The sequence below is a fragment of the Lissotriton helveticus genome, chromosome 8 (assembly GCF_964261635.1).
Source record: "Lissotriton helveticus chromosome 8, aLisHel1.1, whole genome shotgun sequence".
Lineage (NCBI taxonomy): Eukaryota > Metazoa > Chordata > Amphibia > Caudata > Salamandridae > Lissotriton > Lissotriton helveticus.
In genome coordinates this window covers 341953517-341972928 of record NC_136069.1, presented here as the reverse complement: position 1 = coordinate 341972928, position 19412 = coordinate 341953517, and the positions used below count along the sequence as shown (strand labels likewise).

The following is a 19412-nucleotide window of genomic DNA, read 5'->3' as shown; positions in this document are numbered from 1 at the left end:
TATAAACCCACAACCCGCTCCGGTACTAAAACATAAAATTGACTTAAAAATAACATTATAAATATATGAAAATAGTTCACATATCATTTAAAACAAGTAAAATACTTAACAAAAACATATAACACATACATATTAAATACATATTAAAATACATAACAATAGTACAAATATCGATATTAGTAACATCAAAATTAGTAACATCGATATATTTGATATCGATATTACTGACTTCGATATTACTTACATCGATATAAAAAAATTCGATATTACTTACCTTAGTGTCGATATTCTGTCCAAAGATATTCTTGACATCGATATTCTTTACCTTCGATATTTCTAACTCGATATTTCTGTAGGTCGATATTTACAACTCGATATTTTGACTGTTTACCATCTCATCCATCTGTACCTCTCCTCATGGAGTAACAAAAGTATGCAAAAGAAGAGATAAAATTCATGTCACACACTGTAACTTGTGTGAAGCTTCTTTTCACAAAGATTTTTTCATGATTACAGTATTCATTTATTAGTTAACTGAAACAGTTTACAGTGTTTCAAGCAATCTTTCAGCCTTTCAAGTTTTTTATGCACATCTTTTTCACATTTTATTCGAACTATTGTTAGCAAGTTGCTGAAAGCAAGTTTTAAAGCCTACATTATTAAGTATGCCAGCAGCATTTTTCACATGTTAAAGTTGTTTCACTTCAATATAAATTGCACGTTAATTCTGCATGCACCCTCTCTAGGAGCACTGCTAATTTGGTAACTCACTACATTAGTTCAATACTGTTTAATTAACTCATAATTACTGCTAAACTGATGGGACTTCAATACCACCCAAGTATGCACAGAAGCAAATCTGGGTAACGGGTATTGGGTTATGCGTGGTATAAAGGCCCGATGGTTTCGCTGAGCAGGAGTAGTGCACTTAAAGTCAGCCCATGCCGTAACTTGCACTGGTTGATGGTAGGTTGTGTTGGGAGTGGTTTCACTGCATTGGCGCACTGTGTGGGCAAATATGGGATAGTATATTTGGTATTTATATATGTAATTAGAGGCTTCCATTGTTGTTTTAGATATTGTTGTACCCTTGTCTTGAGGAAGCCGGAAGAAATTGACTGCTGAAACGCCACTGCGTCGACAGCTATATTTGAGGAGTTCAATCAATTTAGGCATGTTAAAAGGTTGTGTACGCACATAATGAAAAAGTAGAGAGGTGTGATACCTCATTTGCGAAAAGGACTATCTCTTAGTGTATCACTCAGACACATGAGTGAACAATAGTACTTTGAATTGTTAGGGTATTTGATAAATTGTATGTAGTGTATATATATCCATACTAATATTATAAAGAGAGAGCCCAAACCTTTGAGGCGGGTAATCTCAGTAACCACAGCACCAATCACAACACCCAGTACAGCGTTGGAAAGGGCAGTTGCAGCAGAAGGACATAGGCTATGCAGACGGCCACCATATACATTTAAAAGGTAAAAGAACCGTGCCAGCAAAGTAGTCCCTTGTGGGCGTGTCTGCGTTCTGCTGTGGGCGTGTGCTGGGGGCGTGACAAACGCTGGGGGCGTGTTGTACGTTCCACCCTTCATGCCAAGTGAGTCATAATTGCGCCACATCAAGGGGCACGCTGGGGCCGTGACAAACGCTGTGGGCGTGTGTCCGCGCTGTGGGTGTGTGTCCACCCTTCATGCCATGTGAAGCGCCAATTATGCAATTGCGCCGCATCAAGGGGCACGCTGGGGGCGTGACAACCGCTGGGGGCGTGTGCTACGTTCCTCACTTCATGCCATCTGGGTCGTACACTAATCAGATCGTCTGCTGTGGCCGTGTGCTGGGGGCGTCACAAAGGCGTTCACCTCGAAGCGTGGTAAGTAACCATTCGCAAGACTCCCTTGGGGGACTGCCCGTTGTCTCACACATACTGGGGGTGCCGAATGCAGTATGTGCCTTGGCCTGGGTGAGTCTGAAAAGGGCCGAACGCAGTGTATGGTTTGCCTGGGTGCGTCTAAAAAGCACTCGGGCCGAAGAGCGCCGGTGTGGGTCATAAAAAAAAAAGAACAGCGGGAAACAATCATTCAAGACTCACACAATTCTAATTGTTAGACAGTCGCCGCTGGCCCTCAAGCGGGGGCACACACGACTGAGCGGGTCTGCGGGGACAATTACTGCAGCCTCTCATGCGCGCTGTTACTGAACTATCACATTAAACCAAATTACACGCGCCTGCTAACATCAGCCAGGGCTGTAGCCGGGCTCAGGCGGCGTATCACTACACTAATTACATGCGCCTGCTAACATGAACCAGGGCTGCAGCTGCGCCTCAAGCGGGGGGACACGCGCCTGCTAACATCAACCAGGGCTGCAGCTGGGCCTCAAGCGGGGGAACACGCAAATGACCGTATCTGAATACACACATTACACGCATTCTATTTCATACCCGGACAACGTCGGGACGGGCTGCTAGTATATGTATATTTGTATGTCCTCTTTGCAAGTTTAAGTGTATATCATTGTTTGTGCTTTTGATTAATTTATATGAAATCAATTTGTGGGTCATAGGCCGACCCAACGGCATGTGTGTGAAAATAAATCATTGGTAATTGTTTGTTGAAAAGCTATTGATAAACGTCAGGGTAATTAATTGTGCCTTGCCCGCAAATAAATGTGAGATTTATCCCTCCGTATTTTCTTGTTCCTTATCTTTCAGATGTTTCATGGCCATGTATAGGAGGGTCATTTGGGCATACCACCCACTTTTTTATTTGCTTATCAATTTCACCCCTGGTAGTGAGCCAGTAGAGCAGACTTTACAGCTAAGACTTAGTGTGTTTAAAAAGCAGCATTTATTAGCATTAGTTTTCCTACTGCCTATTTACTCATATGGCGTATCTACTGTTAGTGTCAGATCAAGGGCATAGTAGCCAGTTACATGTGGTTGCTAAGATTGTATTTTCTACAATTTCAAAGACAGCACAATAGATGCATTCAGCAAGATTCACTAACATTTAGTATTACCTACTCAAGGTAGAAATCTCTGCGATTCAGACCCAGAATTTCAGTCAGGTCAGGTGGCAGCCCAATACGTACATCCATTCACCCCACCATTGGCCTAGTCAAGGATCATTGAATGTCTTAACCAAGCCCACTGAGATAGATATAGAAAATATATCTTTAAACTTCAGTATTCTAATACCCTTTTTTTTAAATAATTGATTTTGTTTAAATTTGCAGTGCTTTTGTTGCGAAGGAGTTTTTAAAAATCAGAAACACTCATGCTGGAGAATACAAACTTTCAATCAAAAATGAAATTCAGAACTACACAATCCGGTTTATGGTACGAGTACGAAGTAAGTAAAAGTTTAGTTGGAAGGAAGCCACTACTGTAACAACATGAGTATATTGATGTCTCTTCACCCAACGTCAAAGCCAAAGTTATTATTTTCATGTACTCCTGCTCTAAGCATAAACAAGTGAAAACAAGGCTATTATTAAGGCATCAGACACAAGAAGCTATTTATTTATTGTTGAATTTCAGTGTGAAGAAGAGTGCATTTGCAGTGACATAATCTTTATCCTGATTCAAAAAAACTTTAGGATTGAGGGAATTTTAACCCTGCAAATGGAAAGTCTATGGAAATTCGGCCAATATGTTCGAGTTTCCAAAATCACACATTTACGGGTTTGGGCAGTCTTATTGGCTTTTCAGGAAGATCGGACTTACAAGTAGGAAGACACAATAAATTGTAAATATACTATCTTTTAAGTGATTCCACCCTGAAAATGGTAAAACATATATGTTCCTACCTAGTATGGGATTAGAAGCATTTGCAGTGTAGCATCTACTGAGTGACATCTTCTGATGTATTCATGTGTAGGCTAATGTTTAGTTCATTCAGAGGAAAACAAATTACTGTTGGAGAAACAAAAAAATAAATTACATGAGTCAATGCACATTTGACATCTAATGGTAATTCAGTATATGGAAGTTGTATTTGTGTGTAACAATGTGTGGCATTATTTTCAAGTGCTCTCTCTGTATTAGAGAATTCAACGAAAGTGGCAAATTTGTTCCAAATGCAGGAGTAATTTTATGGAGTTAATTCCTGAGTTTTTGCGTGCCATTTGCAAATTGGCCACAAAGTGTGCAGAAAGGGCTTCAGCAGTTTTATGAATTTTGCAATTATATATGTAACATGTTCCTTGAAGCTTCGACCATGTGGGAGCATGAAACACTTGCGGTGGGATGAACAATGGAGGTATATCGAGGACAGGTGATATTGATGGCGGTAGAGAAAATAGTGGAATTAAAAGATGGATATAAAAGCATGAAGAAACACAGAATTATAAAAAAACTTTAGGCCTGATATACAAAGATTTTGGTGTGACTAACTCTTTCAGTCCTCCAGGCTTACTACTCAATTTCAGGAGTAAGCAAGAAGTATTACAAGAGTTTGTCACACATACTCACAGCAACATTGTTGTGAATCGGGCCTTTTAAATCCTAAGGACCCGATTTACAGGACCAAATACACAAAGGTTTTTTTGGCCATAAACATATAATTATAGCTCATAATGACTAATTTACCCCTGACTGGTATTCAAATGGGATTCTTAGGAGGGTGTTAATGTATTTGCTCGTTCCTATTACTCTTTTACAAGTGAGGTTTAATCTACAGTAGTAAATCCCACGTATGTGCATTGCCAAGCTCCTCTCCGATCCCATTCCACCATGAAAAGGTTGGGGTTTTACAGCCTGACTTGGGGAATAGGGTAGGATCCTTCTCCCCAGGAAAAAATGTTTTTGCTGCAGAGGAAACAAAAGTGTGTTTACACCTGGATCTACAATTCTATTCAGCATGAGTAGGGACCCGTAGTACTGATCACAATATTGTAGTTCTCCTTGACATGCTATAAAATGCAGTTTGTGAATCAGGCCCCATGATATTTAGCCAATATTTTTGGCTAGCTCTGCTTTAACACTTTTCCTTACAGTCAGCTGGCTTTAGAGCTCCGAGACCCACATATAGTAGTGTGTGTCTTTATAAAACATCCATAATAATAATAATAGTTTTTTTTACATTAGTAGGCAGATTGTTGAATATTAGTACGTTACAAAACCTCAAATGGATGTTCTGCTGATGCACAACAAGAAAAAAATGTTGTCATACAATGTGAATTTGTCCTGTGCTTAAAGTTTGGGAATCCATGGGCTACACAGTGCTTCCTACAATCATAATGGTTGTAACATTATTATGCGAGTGACTTTTGAAAAAGAGCTTGTATATATGCCCGTATTTTTACGTTTTTCATAACAAACGTTACATTTTTTTAAATGACTGCTAGAAATGTATATGGCTTTTTAACAAACAATTGTTAATGCTGGCCTTATCCTTATATATAGAAGACATTAGGAATACATAGAGGGGGTGTGAGGAGGCAGGGGACAACAAATAATTTCTGTTACTAGTTGTTTGCCTAATATTTTGTATTTTTTGTATATTTTGTGTTGACCCATTGATTGTTGCCTAACATACCATTTAGTTTTCTCTGCTTTGGGTTGAGAGAGGCGACTATCAGGAAGTAATTGCCTCTTGTATAATTGCATTGTTTGACACTTCCACATGTTCAAATGTTCAAGAATGTTGGGAAGAGTACAAGATTTTTAAAGGGATATAGCCATAGGCCTAAGGCCTTGATGCATGGGTGGGCTGGGAAAGGGTGAGATATTTATGTCACGCTGTAAAATAATGATACTCTAGGGTATGGTATTTACTGTGTAGTATAAATGCCACTTATTCCAAGTTTTTCACTTGAAAATAAGCAATTAAACTAGGAATTGTGGTCGTTCCACAAATCTCTCAGCCTTTTAATCTCAGCACTTTCTTCACCACAACCACTTAATGAGCAGAAGAGTGGCACTGGAATTTAATTGCGACATTAGAAATTACCAGCTTATACTTGACTGGTTCAAGGTCCACAATTACATCTAAGTGAAAAGGTAAATATTATCACCTGGCCTTCAGTCATGGGCTAATTTGGTCTACTCATGGCCCAGCCAGCTAAAGATCCCATTATCAAATATAGCACCTTAGATGTATTACAATGAATATTTTGTGACTTTTCACATTGTTGGACACTTTTAATATATACCTGCCATCCCTCACCTTATAAAATAATTTGTGTCAACGCTGTTCCCATTTGCCTCTTTCTCACTTTCACACATTTTGTGTTACATGGTTACTCCATTTTGAGGGCTGTTATTCCTACTTTTGTCTGCACATTATAGACTGGAGTATACAAAAACATAAATGTTTTAACATTCAGAAATACCTACCACACACATTTCCCTCTATCCATCTATTGTGGAAATCTACAGTTTTTAAATAGTTTCACGTTTATCCTTATTTTCCCTAGATGTACTCCTGTGTATTAGCTACAGGTGTAGGGTTAGGCAAAATCTGCATCTGTACAATATTTTTTCTAGTTTCTTCCTTCATTAGTAAAATATATTTCTTCTTCCCGTAATTACTTTCCTAAAACACTTAAAATGGGCCATTATGGACTTGTTTCCACATTGCACTGACTTCACTTAGGCTAGAATTAGAAGTGCAATAATTTAGGTAACAGCATTCAAGTCTTTATGAAAACCTAGAGTTACAACTCTGTGGGAGGTGATCTCATTGCCACTGTACATAACTCTCCCTTGGGAAAACCTATTTCCCCACCACCTGTTCACACATATGATTGTGGATAAGCCCACATAACTTGCATATTTCCTGCAGCCATTGCTAACATCTCTAATGGACATATGTGCATATCCTGACACAGTAAGTCAGGACCTAGAATTTCCAGCACAGATTCCACCTTTTCTGCAGACAAGTTATGATAAGGCCACCCGCCCAGCTAACCTTTATGCTGTGTCAAAGAAACAGGTTGGTTGAACTACGGAAGAGAGAGGAATTACCCATGATATGATACGTAGATCAACTCCCACACTAGTCAAAACCATCTTCCGAAACTAAACAGGTTTCTAAGCTGCATATCAGCCTTTCATTTGGTAACTTGGGACAAGCAGCAAGTCCTTCCTCAGAGCAAATTGCATGTGATACCTAATCAGTAAAAACAACGCCATATTACAGCAAGGAAATAAACAAAAACAATTCTGAGATAACTATTGTTACAGAGAGATCAATAAATAATCAATATGACACAAAAGTGAAAGAAATCTGATGTGAAAATTAAGAGTTTTAAAAGGATACATTTTGATGTTTTTACGTCCAAAGCAATCTTTGTAAGTCATCCAATCATCACACCAATGAGTGGGCTGTGGATCTAAATAACAGGGCACAGTGTTACAGTTTTGGCACTAAGACCAAGGATTGTCCCAGATACATAAGAGAATAGTTATTTCAAAATACTCTCATTTAAAATACAGTTTTAATCACATGCAGCAAATGTCCTTGTTTGGATTTAGCTGATGTATAAATGTACAAATCTTCAAACTGGTCCTTCAGACAAGATTCATGCTTTCAAGTTGCAACTCCTCCCCAATTTCAGGTCCATAACAGAATCCCCAGTTGGAAATGGAACATTGGTTCCTTCTGCAATTGCACCCAGCACATGAGCAGATAGGGGTTATTTTGCTCCCAATACATCAGAAAAGAATTATCACAAGGCATGGCTGAATAATATGTCCAGTTGCTACAGATCTACCTGCTTTCCATAAGGCTACCACAACTCACTGTGGATCTTGCACACTTACCTCGGTACAGGGAAATATGTTCCATAGCATGAAGGTTACGTCTGGGAAAAACCTCCCCCCACTCATCCCTGTGTGTCAGCGAGAGGCAATACGCCAACGCCCTCTGCAAGGGAACTGGCAAGAATCCAGCTTTCCTCCCTGGCCTTATAGAAGCTTTTCAGGACAGGAGACTTGGAGTACAGTAAGAGTTTGTACCCCTCAGTTCTTTAGTAGACAGACAGGAATTCGTCCATGCGTTCTTCTCAGTCTAAAGCAGCTTTCTGCCTTGAAAGAAATTGCCCCTGTTTTCACAGGCGAACCCACTTGTGATAGCAGAATATTAATGAATGAATTAAATTAGATTTTACACATATTCTCCTACTATCTTCTGTTTTGCAGATCACTTATGCATTTCCGTTCCAGCTAGGCACAGTGCTTTGTTTTCCAGTTGCACAAAACGTCAAAGCTGAGCATGGCCTAGGATTCCCTCTCTCTCCCCATCCAAATGATTCCCAAAGCCGCCTTATCTTGACCTTAAAAAATAAGAGCAAAATCCCACCTCCCCTAAGCACATCATCTATCCCTGGATAAAAAGAGTATCTCCTCTAAGTGACCAGAATATCTTACCTTCAAAAGCAGCCAAGTGTCACGTGCTTCCTTTGAAAGACAACTATCAAAACAAAAGGCCAGCGAATGATTGGCAAGAAGGTTTAAGTTTAGGGAGAGCTTTGGCCAGTGGTGTGAGGAATATCTTCCAGGAAGGGTTGAGATGTAAGGGACCCATTAATCTCATGTGAGCCCTAAGAGTCTCTATTGTAGGAGAGAGATTAAAGGCAAGAGCAAGGAGTGGCTTCCTAAAAATAGAAAGAGACAACTTATGAAAGCCAAATATACAGCATTCAAAATGAATTCAATGTTGACTATTGATTATAATAAGTTGTTTGCCATTAGATAGAATGATGTTGTTTTTCCAATGTACCACCTGGACCATGCATATAAACATTTTGAAACTGCACGTTTAAACGCGTGCAGCCTCATGTATAAGATAACAGTCTGGCTCATATTTGCTTTTCTAAGTGTACTGATTGAACAGATTACATTTTAGATTTAAGCACTGTGTAATTAGGAGTAATTTATAAAAGGTTCAGGCGCAGCTGATTTGCACAAAGTTAAATATAGCAGAAAACAATTTCTGTTTCACTTTGAACATTCTTTTTTTTTTTTCCCCATCAACATCAGAATTACAAGTTCATGATACATTGCCAGAGAAACAGAAACAAAAAAAAGAAAAAAACCCAAAAAGAAATATAATCTTACAATTCAGAAAACATTATCATCAAGTTTAAAACAAATACATTTTTTTTTCCAAAAACACAAAGAGCTTTAGACTGGGTAGAGTAAGCTATAAAATGGGAAAAAATTCATCTTAGAAACAATAGAAAGCCATCATTAAGAAATATCATATAATCTTAATTGCGTTTGACTTTCCCCCTATTTCATATTAAATCTCTCCCAGCCTTCTTTTCCATTCAATTATTGGGGCCCATATCCTCCGTCCGGCCTCTTTTTTTTCCCTCCCTCTTTTTTCATATAGGGCCATTTCTAAGATATATATGGCCAGTACACAAGCGATCCATTGCTGTAATGTTGGGGAGTTAGGATCCTTCCAGAGTGTGGCTATGCATAGTCTACTGAGGGTCATAGCTAAATACAGAAACTCATGGTGAAGAACATCTACACCCGCCCTCACTACACCCAAAATCATAACTTCATCTGTCAAAGTTAAATGTATCCCCAGAGAATCAGCGAAAAATTGTTCCAAAGATTTTTTTATAAATATCCAGAGAGGGGCATGATGCAAACATATGTATTGTATCTGCTTGCGTGGATTGGCACCTCGGACAGATGCCCCTGTTGTTTCCCCCCACTGCGCTATTTTATGAGGAGAGTAGTAAAGTTCAAACATAGTCTTATAGTGTTGAGATTGTAGATTTGGCACTCTTAAGACCGAATTTGACAGTTTTAATGACTTCTCTGCCTCATTTCCTGTTAGACCTAGTTTGACTCTCCACTTCTCATACATTCTATCACAATCATCCTTTTTATATTTACAAATGTCTTCGTATAATTGCGAGATGGAGGATCCCCCTTCATCCCTTACACATTCCAGCAGTTCGATTCTTTGAAAATTCATGTCTCCTCCCTGTTTCTTTAACAGAACTGACCTCACTTGTAGGTACTTAAAGAAGTCTCTACGCCCTAGGTTATATAAGCGTTGTGCCTGCTCAAAAGAGATCAAACCGGTTGCCCCTATAAGGTCCCCGATAGTTTTAACCCCTAATGCATCCCAGCCCCTCATAACTGGGTCGTGAAATACCCCCGGCAGTGATGGGTTCCCATACAGAGGGGTATAATAGTTCATTCTCCCTAGTTTTAATTTTCTCCTTATCCCAGACCAGACTGATCTTGCGGCCACCAAGGTTTTAAACCTTACTTTTTTGTGATAACTCCTCTCCTCATATGTGAGTAACCATTGATTAGAGTTTTTCACTACGAGTTCATATACGTCTGGGACACCATCTCTGCCTCTCCATCTGTCTATAACACTCCCCCCCAGCATACCTCTGATGTATTGCAGGACCGTTGCCCAATAATATGCCTTAAAGTCTGGTAGCGCCAGCCCACCTCTTTCTCTTGGGAGTGACAGAAATTTTTGGCTGCGGCGTGTTTTGCCCTTGGCCCAAATAAATCTATTTGTCACCTTTTCTAGCTCCCTGAACCAGCTATTATTAAAGGTTAGCGGTATGGTCCTAAATAAATAAAGCACCTTTGGCATAAACACCATTTTAATAACATTGCAGCGACCAATTGTTGTTAGGTGTAGGTTATTCAGTTTGTCAAAATCAGTTTTGGCCTGATCTATAACGGGGCTTAAGTTCTTCGATACCACTTTAGAGAGGTCTGAGGTTATGCGAACCCCCAAATATATTGCTGTCTCTACCACTCTTGGATCGACTAAAGATATTTCCTGATTTATTACTACTTGGGTCTTGTTTGAATTTAGTTTGTACCCAGATAGTCTTCCAAATGCAGCCGCTTCCTGTTCTATTTCTCTTAGGGCTGACATTGGTTCGCTTGATGTTATGGCCAAGTCGTCCGCATATCCTAGTATTTTGGTTTCATGACTGTTCAATACTATGGGCAAGATGTTTCTGTTCTGCTCTATCCTCCTAATGAATGTATCTATATATAGAGCGAAGAGTAGCGGGGAGCAGGGACACCCTTGCCTAGTTCCTCGTCCAATATCTATTATACCACTCAGCTCCCCCATGGTTCTAACCCTTATTCTTGGATTGTGGTATAAGGCTTTCAGAGCTCCCACATAGCCCTCCCCCAGATTCAGCTTCTCCAGTGCAGCCCAGAGAAATCCCCACGAGACCCTATCAAATGCCTTCTCAGCATCTAAGAGGATCAGCGCCATAGGGTCTCGTGAGGATGCCGTGCCATCAAATAACGTAAGCACTCTTCTGACATGTTCCGCTGTTCCTCTCCCAGGGATAAACCCGTGCTGCCATGGAGAGACGATCTTACCAATTACTGCTCCTAGCCTATTTGCCAGCATCTTTGAGTAGATTTTCACATCGCTGTTCATTAGGCTTATCGGCCTATAAGATCCAGAATTGGTCGCGGGCTTATCTTTTTTCAGAAAGACTATCATAGTTGCCTCTCCCCATGACTCCGGAGGTATCGCACCCTCTTGTATATTTACAGCCAACTCATATAGTTCTTCTTCTATCTCGGCAAAAAATGTTTTGTAAAACTCCAAGGGTATAGAGTCTGGGCCTACTGCTTTACCAGATGGTAAGTCATAGATTGCCCTCTGTATTTCTATTTTATTAAATGTCATCTCCAAACTCCCCCTGTCCTCTGTTGTTAATTTCTCTAGTCTGACACTCCCAAGATACCCCTCTATATCCTCTGTAGGTGCCATATAGTCAGCTTTATATAACTTCTGATAATAGTCCCGAAAGCTAGCACATATACACTCGGGTGTTGTTGCGACACTTCCGTTCTCAGTCCTGATCTCAGAGATATCCCCCTTAGTAGCAGCCTGCCTTGTTCGAACAGCTAGCATGCGGCCTATCTGCTCACTATACTCATATTGATCCTTTCTCCATGCCAAATACTTCCCTGCTGCTTTAGACGCAAATAGCTCCCCAAGCGCTGCCTTAGCCATAGCAAGCTCATATGTTATACTAACAATATCCTGATTCACACTGATTGCGCTACTAAGTTCATGTTCTAGTTTAGCAACTGGCCTTATTCTCGTTTCTACTTCCTCCCTCTCTGCCTTATTCCGCCTAATTGAATATCTGATTGTCTCCCCCTTATACCTGCTTTCAGGGAATCCCACACTACTGCAGGTGGAGCAGAGCCTTTGTTTAGTACCAAAAAATGTATCATCCATTCTTTCATTAGTGCGATATACTCTGAATCCTGTAACAGGGCTCTCTCAAATGTCCCATTTGTCACCTTCTTTTGTTGGGCAGTGGTTGTTATATCTAGGATAAGCGGGTTATGGTCGGACATTGCCCGGGGTAGTATGCTAATCTTAGCGATGGATGCTACAACTGGTGATACCAGATAATAGTCTAGCCTTGCTAAAACCTTATGAGGGGCAGAATAATATGTACTACCGCTCCCTAAGTTATTTTGCAGCTCCCATATATCTACTAGACCATTATCACACATCAATTGAATCAGTGCTCTGTGGCTTCTCTTCTTCCGACCAGAGAATTTCCCCGGATCGTTCTTCCACAATCCTTTCAGTCCATTAACATTTAAGTCTCCACAGAATGGCAGAGGCCAGTTGGCTATTTCTAAATTAACAGAGTCCATAGCTTCCGGGTCGTCTACAGTGGGAGCATACAATGAGCATAGTGTGAAATTAAAGCTCTGTACCTGGCACTCCACCAAGACCCATCTACCATAGCGGTCTGATTTTTGCCTATTTACAACCACACATCCATGCCTTGCTAAGATCGCTACCCCTCTCGCTCTTGTTCCTTGCGTCGTATATGATACTAATTGGTATCCCAGCTTTTCTAAGAGTCCCTTTTGAGAGGCCTCTATATGTGTTTCTTGTAGTCAGATCAGCTCAGCGTGCAATGTTCTTAAATATTCCCTCATAGCTCTTCGTTTTCTACCATTATTTAGTCCGCAAACATTCAGCGTAACTATCCGCATAGGCATTTCTGTTTAATTTTCACGCTCCCCCAGTCAGTTTTTGTTAACCTGGCGTCTTTAATTTTTTCTATATCCTGAAGTGATGAAGTTTTTCCCCCCCGCTTTCCCCTCCCCGGCCCTCTCTTGTCCCCCCTGACCCCTCCCATTTCTCGCTCCTCCCCCCCTATCAGTTCCCCTCCCTCAGTCCCCCTCCCTTCACCCCTTACCATCCTATGAGGCTTGCTGGGTCCCCGAGTACCCAGGTGTGGGCGTCAGTGTGGTCAGAGTGTGCCTCAGTGCGCCCCGCGGGCAGGTCCTTTATACGTAGGTCTTATCGGTTTGGTGGGGTCAATGATGCAAACAGATATTTGCCCCTAGCTATTATTTAAACACGGATATACATACCAGATTTCAGATACATTTATTCCCCCCACCCCCCCTCCTCAACCCCTTCTGATATGTCCCCATGCTTTTGCGTTCATAGACAAGTTATTGATTTCCGTTTATATTTCTGAATTCCCTTTCTCAGTTACTGAAATTTCTCTTAGGTAAGCTTTGGCTTGAATTTCGCTTGAGAAGCTTCTTGTTGATCCCTTATATATTATTTTTAGTCGTGCTGGATTTTGCAGGTAGACTGTTGCTCCAATTTTTTCAAAAGGTGTGATTAATTGTCTCATTCTCCACCTTCTCTCAACAGTTGCGTGGGCGAAGTCTGGTCTGGTGAAGAACATAAAGTCTTTATGTTTCCTCTGCTTTGTGGGCCTAGCCAGATCATAGAGGGCTTCTCTTAAAAGGACATTCCCAAAGTAGACCAACATTGCCCGAGGATATTGACGTGATTTTTGTGGGTGTTTGGGTAGCGTCAAAGGGAATCGATGGGCACGCTGAATTTCTCTGTCCATGTCCCAAGTACCTAGTTCCGGGAAGGCTGATTTCAGCAAATTAATCATAGAGCCCCTTGGGTCATTCTCCTCAAAGCCTTCAGGTATTCCAATGAACCTCAGATTGTTTCTTCTTGATCTATTTTCGTGATCTTCCACTTTCATCATGAGGTCCTTTATGATTCCATCGTGCTCATTCTCCTGTTTTTGCAACTTAATTACGTCCGTTTCCAAATTTTCTGCACGTGCTTCCACTGAGGCCATTCTATCCGAGATCTCGGTACAGATGTTGCCAACTTTTTTAATTGCCCCTTGTAACTTCTCAATAGCAACGTGATTCCTTTGGGTTTCCTTTTTAATATCCTTATAGAAGTTTTTTATGGAGCTCAGCACTTCGCTCAACAAAGGCTCTGCAGTTGCTGCTGAGCTATGTCCGTTTCCGGATTGTTTCTGGCTTTTTCCTTCTGGCTCAGCTAGGGTGTAGTCACAAACATGCTCTGTTTCTCCTGGTAGCTTTGGGGTCGGGCTTTTTCGTATAAGTTTATGTCTTGTTATGGCATATTCGTTGTTGCTACCAGGATCTGTGGTCTCATCATTGATTAAGTTAGCTCTCCTCCTTTTGTCTCTCGCCCTCTTTTTTTCCCGTTTTTTCCTTGAGTTCGAGCTTTGGCATGTTTCACTAAGTTTCCTGGATTCGTTGGAGTCGAGAATCTCGGAGGCTGTTGCTTCTAATATTTGTTCATCATTTGTTTCGCTTGTTTCACTTGTTTTGCTTGAGGTGGACATCCCTGTTTCATATATGTCTGAATCCGAGTCCACTTCAGAGAGTGCAGTATTACCAAGCTGTGGGACTGACTCAGGGGGAAATGTTTGCGCGCATGATGAGGTGGACGTTTGTTTTTGAGCTATATTTTTCTCCTCCGCACTGATTCGCTCCACAGACATGTTAGGGTCAATCCCACTGGTACCGTTCGCGCTGTCTGCTTGGTTGTTTTTTTGTTTTTTTTGTTTTATAATTTCAGTAGGCTCGCTTGGTCCTTCCTTGGCTACCGGGATGAAAATGTTGGATATTCGAGGCTGAGAGGAAGTTGGGAGTCCAGTATTTTTAGCGGCAGCTTTCAAGTTTTTTATTGTTTGCAGCCTCTGAGCCTTTTTAGCCATTAATTCCAGATTAACTTTGTCCGCTGTATCGTTTCCATTCTCTTTGTCTTTCTCTTTGTCGTTCTCGTTCTGTTTTTGTTTAGGTTTTTCTTTATCCTTATCATTTTCAGTGTTTTTACTTTTATTTTTAATTTTAATTTTGTCAGTCTCTTCAGAAGTAGTTCTCTCCACGTTATTCTCCTTGGCTTTAAATCTTCTGGTTTCAGGTCGTCTTTGTGTGTCCTTGTTTTCCTGCAGGGTGTGGCTTTTTATACTCTGTGTGGTTTTTAGATCTTCCCTGTTCCCCAGGTTTTCCGGTCTCTCTGTGCTTTCTAAGTCTCTGTCTGGGTCTTCAACGTTTTGCGCCTGTGTCTGTACCTCTTGCATGTTTCGGATTGATGAGGCTCCCTCCTCTCCTCTTTCCCCTCTTTCTAGATTAAGCAGCGATGAGTTTTGTGTCACTGTTCCATTTATTCCAGCCATATCCTTTATATGCGTTTGCTCAGGTGCTCACTTTGAACATTCATGGCTAGACTGGAGTACTGAATAGCTGTTCCACAGCTCAGTTTCCAGGGTGTACACCAAAAGTAAGAGGTGAAAGATTGCGTCCCAAGCTTATTTTTAGTATTAACATTTAAGCAAGTGGCTCTGCTTGTGCTCACTTTTCAGCTTATTAGCAGATATTTAAAACTGTCCTGCTTAATTGTAGAACCATTTTATACATTTCAAGGAAAGACTCGAGAAGTTAGGTCCTGTTAGACAGGCAAACACTTTCACAAAGCTCAAAACGCAAACTATCCAGAATAAAACATAAAACATCTAGGAAAAACAGTGAAAAAAAATTACCTTACAATGAGTTCTAAAACCTGCTTTACACAGATTTCAGCCTTCAGACGACACCAAATGTCCAAACGAAAAATGGAGGCAGTACCTTAGAGATCTTTGCACATAGCTGGACTATGTTCTTGGGGAACTTGTCCAGAGAACATAAAGCCTCTGCTTTTTCTTCTTTTTCTGCACTGCCAGTAACTTTTTCTCAATCAACATTGTGCCCGATACATGTTCACAATGCACCCACACCACAAGGGACTAATGCAAATGTAATCATCTCTTGTTTGAATGTTAGTTGTGCTGGTACAGAGTATTTCACTGTGGACTGAAAGAGGACAGTTGTTGAGAAGGAAGCCAGGTCTGGTGGCTTCTTGATTGCTGGGCAGGTCACATGTATCTCTGGGAATCAGTTCCTTCAGGAGAGAGGTCAAATGTACATAAGAGCAGTGTCGTTTTCAGGTGTTTCTTGAAGGTACGATAGTTGAGCATACCTCTCATTGCCTTGGCAGAAGCATTCCAGAGAAGGGAGCCTGCACCCTGATGGATGGGCCTTCATTTGTGACCTTTTTGATTGTGAGGTTGTAAATGGAAAGTCACTGAGGTTGCAAATGGCAAGTCACCTGGCAGAGAGGTGGAAGGTTTTGGAGCAACCAGCAGTTCACTGCACTTCTAAATTTACTCTGCTTTCCCCTGAGAGCCACAGGAAAACAGTTGCAGGTTTTTTGGGCTGGTGGTATATCTACTTGTCTTTTCAGTATCAGATAGTCTTGCTGCTTAGTTTTGTAGTGTTTACAGGTTTTGGTTTATTCTTTTGGTAGGCCAAGGTGTACAGTATTGCAGTAGTACAATTGTGCCATGATCAGTGATCTAGTATGAGATACCAAATAGGCCAAAATTCAATTAAGTTGTATGTGACACATGCTGGTCTGTATCAAACATAGCTGTTCACATAGCAACTAAATTGGATTGAAGAGAAGAGGAACTTAGCCGATGGGGACTACTGGCTTTAGGTGAAATCATAATCAAACATGGGCACCGTGTATTCCAATGGAACATGGGTAATTAAGGCCATACGTACAAAACACTGTTCCAGTAGGAATCATCTTGACATACTTCAAAATCCTTCTGCAGTGGCTAGCTTACTTAATGGCTCTGCTAACACAATTAATGTGCACCACAATAATAAAGGCAGAGACTTGTTCATGTATCAACAAATATACATATATTGGAACAATTCCAAATCCAGGGGCACTTTGGTGTCGCAGAAAGGGCCGCAGGCACTTGTGCGGCCCTTTCTGTAATCCAGATAGCACTGGTGCACATATAGTTCCAGCGCCATCACCAGAGGGTGTTCCCTCATTTGCATGTGGGTATGTCCCCATGCAAATGAGGCAATCCCTTTGCCCTTGCACCAATACCGTATTATAGACTCTGGGGCAGAGGCAACGAAGTTGTGAGGAGGCGCACTGACAGTGCACAACCTAAAAGGAAAACGTTCCTCCCATCAGTGGAACAGAAATATTGAGCACATTTTATATACTCATCTGTGTTTTCTTTCATAGGCAAGCCAAGTAAACCTTTTTTCTCAGGACGTTCCCGCAAAGTAAACTGTACATCGGAAAGTTATCCCCAACCAGTGGTTGACTGGCGCTTTTGTCGCACGCCCCTTGACAGGTAATACTCAATGCTATTCTTTGTCATTGCCATACTGTACAAAAACGCTGTGCCACTAAATTACCTCTTCCCATGCTTGCATGTGGAGAATACCTGAGTGAATTGAGACGTTTAGGTTCATGAGGCAATTACATGCACATGGAGAAAATAATATTGAACCACATCTCGGAAATCTATACAGTATGTGAATATCTTGTCTCAAACTTTGAAGGGACTCAAAAGTTACCTATTAAAGGGGTTGTGCATTAATTATCATAGTGTTGTAGGCGTCCCTTGCTGCTCATTTGTGCCCATATTCCTAACCGCACTGGCATCCAAGTGGTAGTGCAAATTTAACTTGGCAATAGTAGTGAAATATACTGGTTTCAACTTTATTGTTTAAGAGAGCACAAAATAAATATTGTTCAATGTCGCAAATGTTAAGCAGGTCCCTCCTCTCTCCACCAGGAACTTACCTGTGCCTGGTCCTTCAACCAGGCAAGGTCGCTTCTGACCCCACTCCAGTGGGCAAAAGGCACCGCCTCATTCTTTATGCCTCTCTTTGCCCTCTCTCTCTATATATATATCTCTGTCTCTCTTAAAAGCTCTCTATCCCTTTCAGGTCTGCACTTATTTTCTGAATGTTGTCTCTGTTGCCACAACTCCTTGGACTGTTTTTGCTGCTTTTGGCTACTAGCACTGATTTTGCCCGGATTTACGTATTGTGCCTTGCTGTCACTACTTTTGCCTCATTCTTCACTGCTTTCCATTTCCACCTTGCTCTTTTCTGTTGTTCTGCTTGCTCTCTTATGATCATCTCTGGGCTCTTTGCTCCACTTTCACTTTCACTCTCGCTCACCTCTCACTCTCTAGTGTTTTGTTTTACTTTCATTTTCGCACCTTAGGCCATTTTCCTCTGCCTACTTTTGTGGCACCTTTCTCTTTTTGTTTAACTTTTTTCTGCTTTATCACAGTTTATATTCCTTTTTCCATTCCATTGCTGCTTCTCCTGCTCTTTACCTCCCTCCCCTCAATGTGGGCTTCTTTCTCCTGTCTTCCCGCTCTCTCGCCTCCCGCCTCCAGTGCTTGGTCCCTTCTTCACCCAGTGCCCCATGCTATCCTCCCCCTTCCAAGGGTCTACTTAATGGCAGCCATGTATAGTTGGAGTGCCACTGATATTCTGAAGATGTGCTAAGGGCAAGCCCTTCTTTGCCCATCTTCATCTAGACTGTGCCCAGCACCAAGAACCCTGGCCCTTCTCCCACCTTCCACTACCCCTCTGTAATCCTCTGTGCTCTCAACCCTGGTCACATCTGGCTACGCTGGTGCCGCACTGCAACACACCATATTCAGGGAGCTTTCTCTTGTGCCTCTAGCAAGTTTTATGCACTCACACTAACCCACCTACTTCCAGTTCAGCACCAACCGCAATGACCAGCTATCATCTAAACTGCAACCCTTGTTTACACCGGCTCACACAACAAACACGCTGCAGAATTCTGGGGCCTGCTGCATGACCTGCTGTTTCTCATGGAAACCTAGCTGAACCCCACAGCAGCATCACACATGACCACAGATAGCCCCCAAAATGATACAAAGTTACTAAAAATGCAGCAACACGTGTTGCTGCACAGGGGAGATTACTTAACAACAGTTGACTGGTCACCTTTCAATTGTGTTTGGCTGTATTTGAGTGTTAAACTGTTACTCAAGAGCAGGAACCTTTGCCGAAAGTGTTAACATGTTAAACAAGACGAAATAATGCAGTAATACTTTCAGAAAATTTGCTGCATTGCGCCACATAATTTGCCTTTTCTTGCTAGAAAAGGTATTTAACCTTGCAGCAAAATTTGGAAATCCTCTGTCTCTTAATTTCAGTGCCCCTGACAATAAACAGATGTAATGATATTCCTTAAAACCACATGATG

General features: G+C 41.3%; 1 protein-coding gene across 3 annotated transcripts in view; it reads left to right on the top strand.

Annotated features, from left to right (window-relative positions):
* FLT3 (fms related receptor tyrosine kinase 3) overlaps nucleotides 1–19412 on the top strand; it is a 469875-nt gene that overhangs the window by 193807 nt on the left and 256656 nt on the right. For all 3 annotated transcript variants that reach the window (XR_013599399.1, XM_078655995.1, XM_078655994.1), the window contains exons 4-5: nucleotides 3244–3359; nucleotides 17394–17505. Coding sequence is in view for 2 of the 3 variants with exons in the window: in XM_078655995.1 (XP_078512121.1) it covers nucleotides 3244–3359; nucleotides 17394–17505 (228 nt within the window). In the remaining variant the exon portion in view is untranslated. The remainder of the gene's footprint in view (nucleotides 1–3243; nucleotides 3360–17393; nucleotides 17506–19412) is intronic.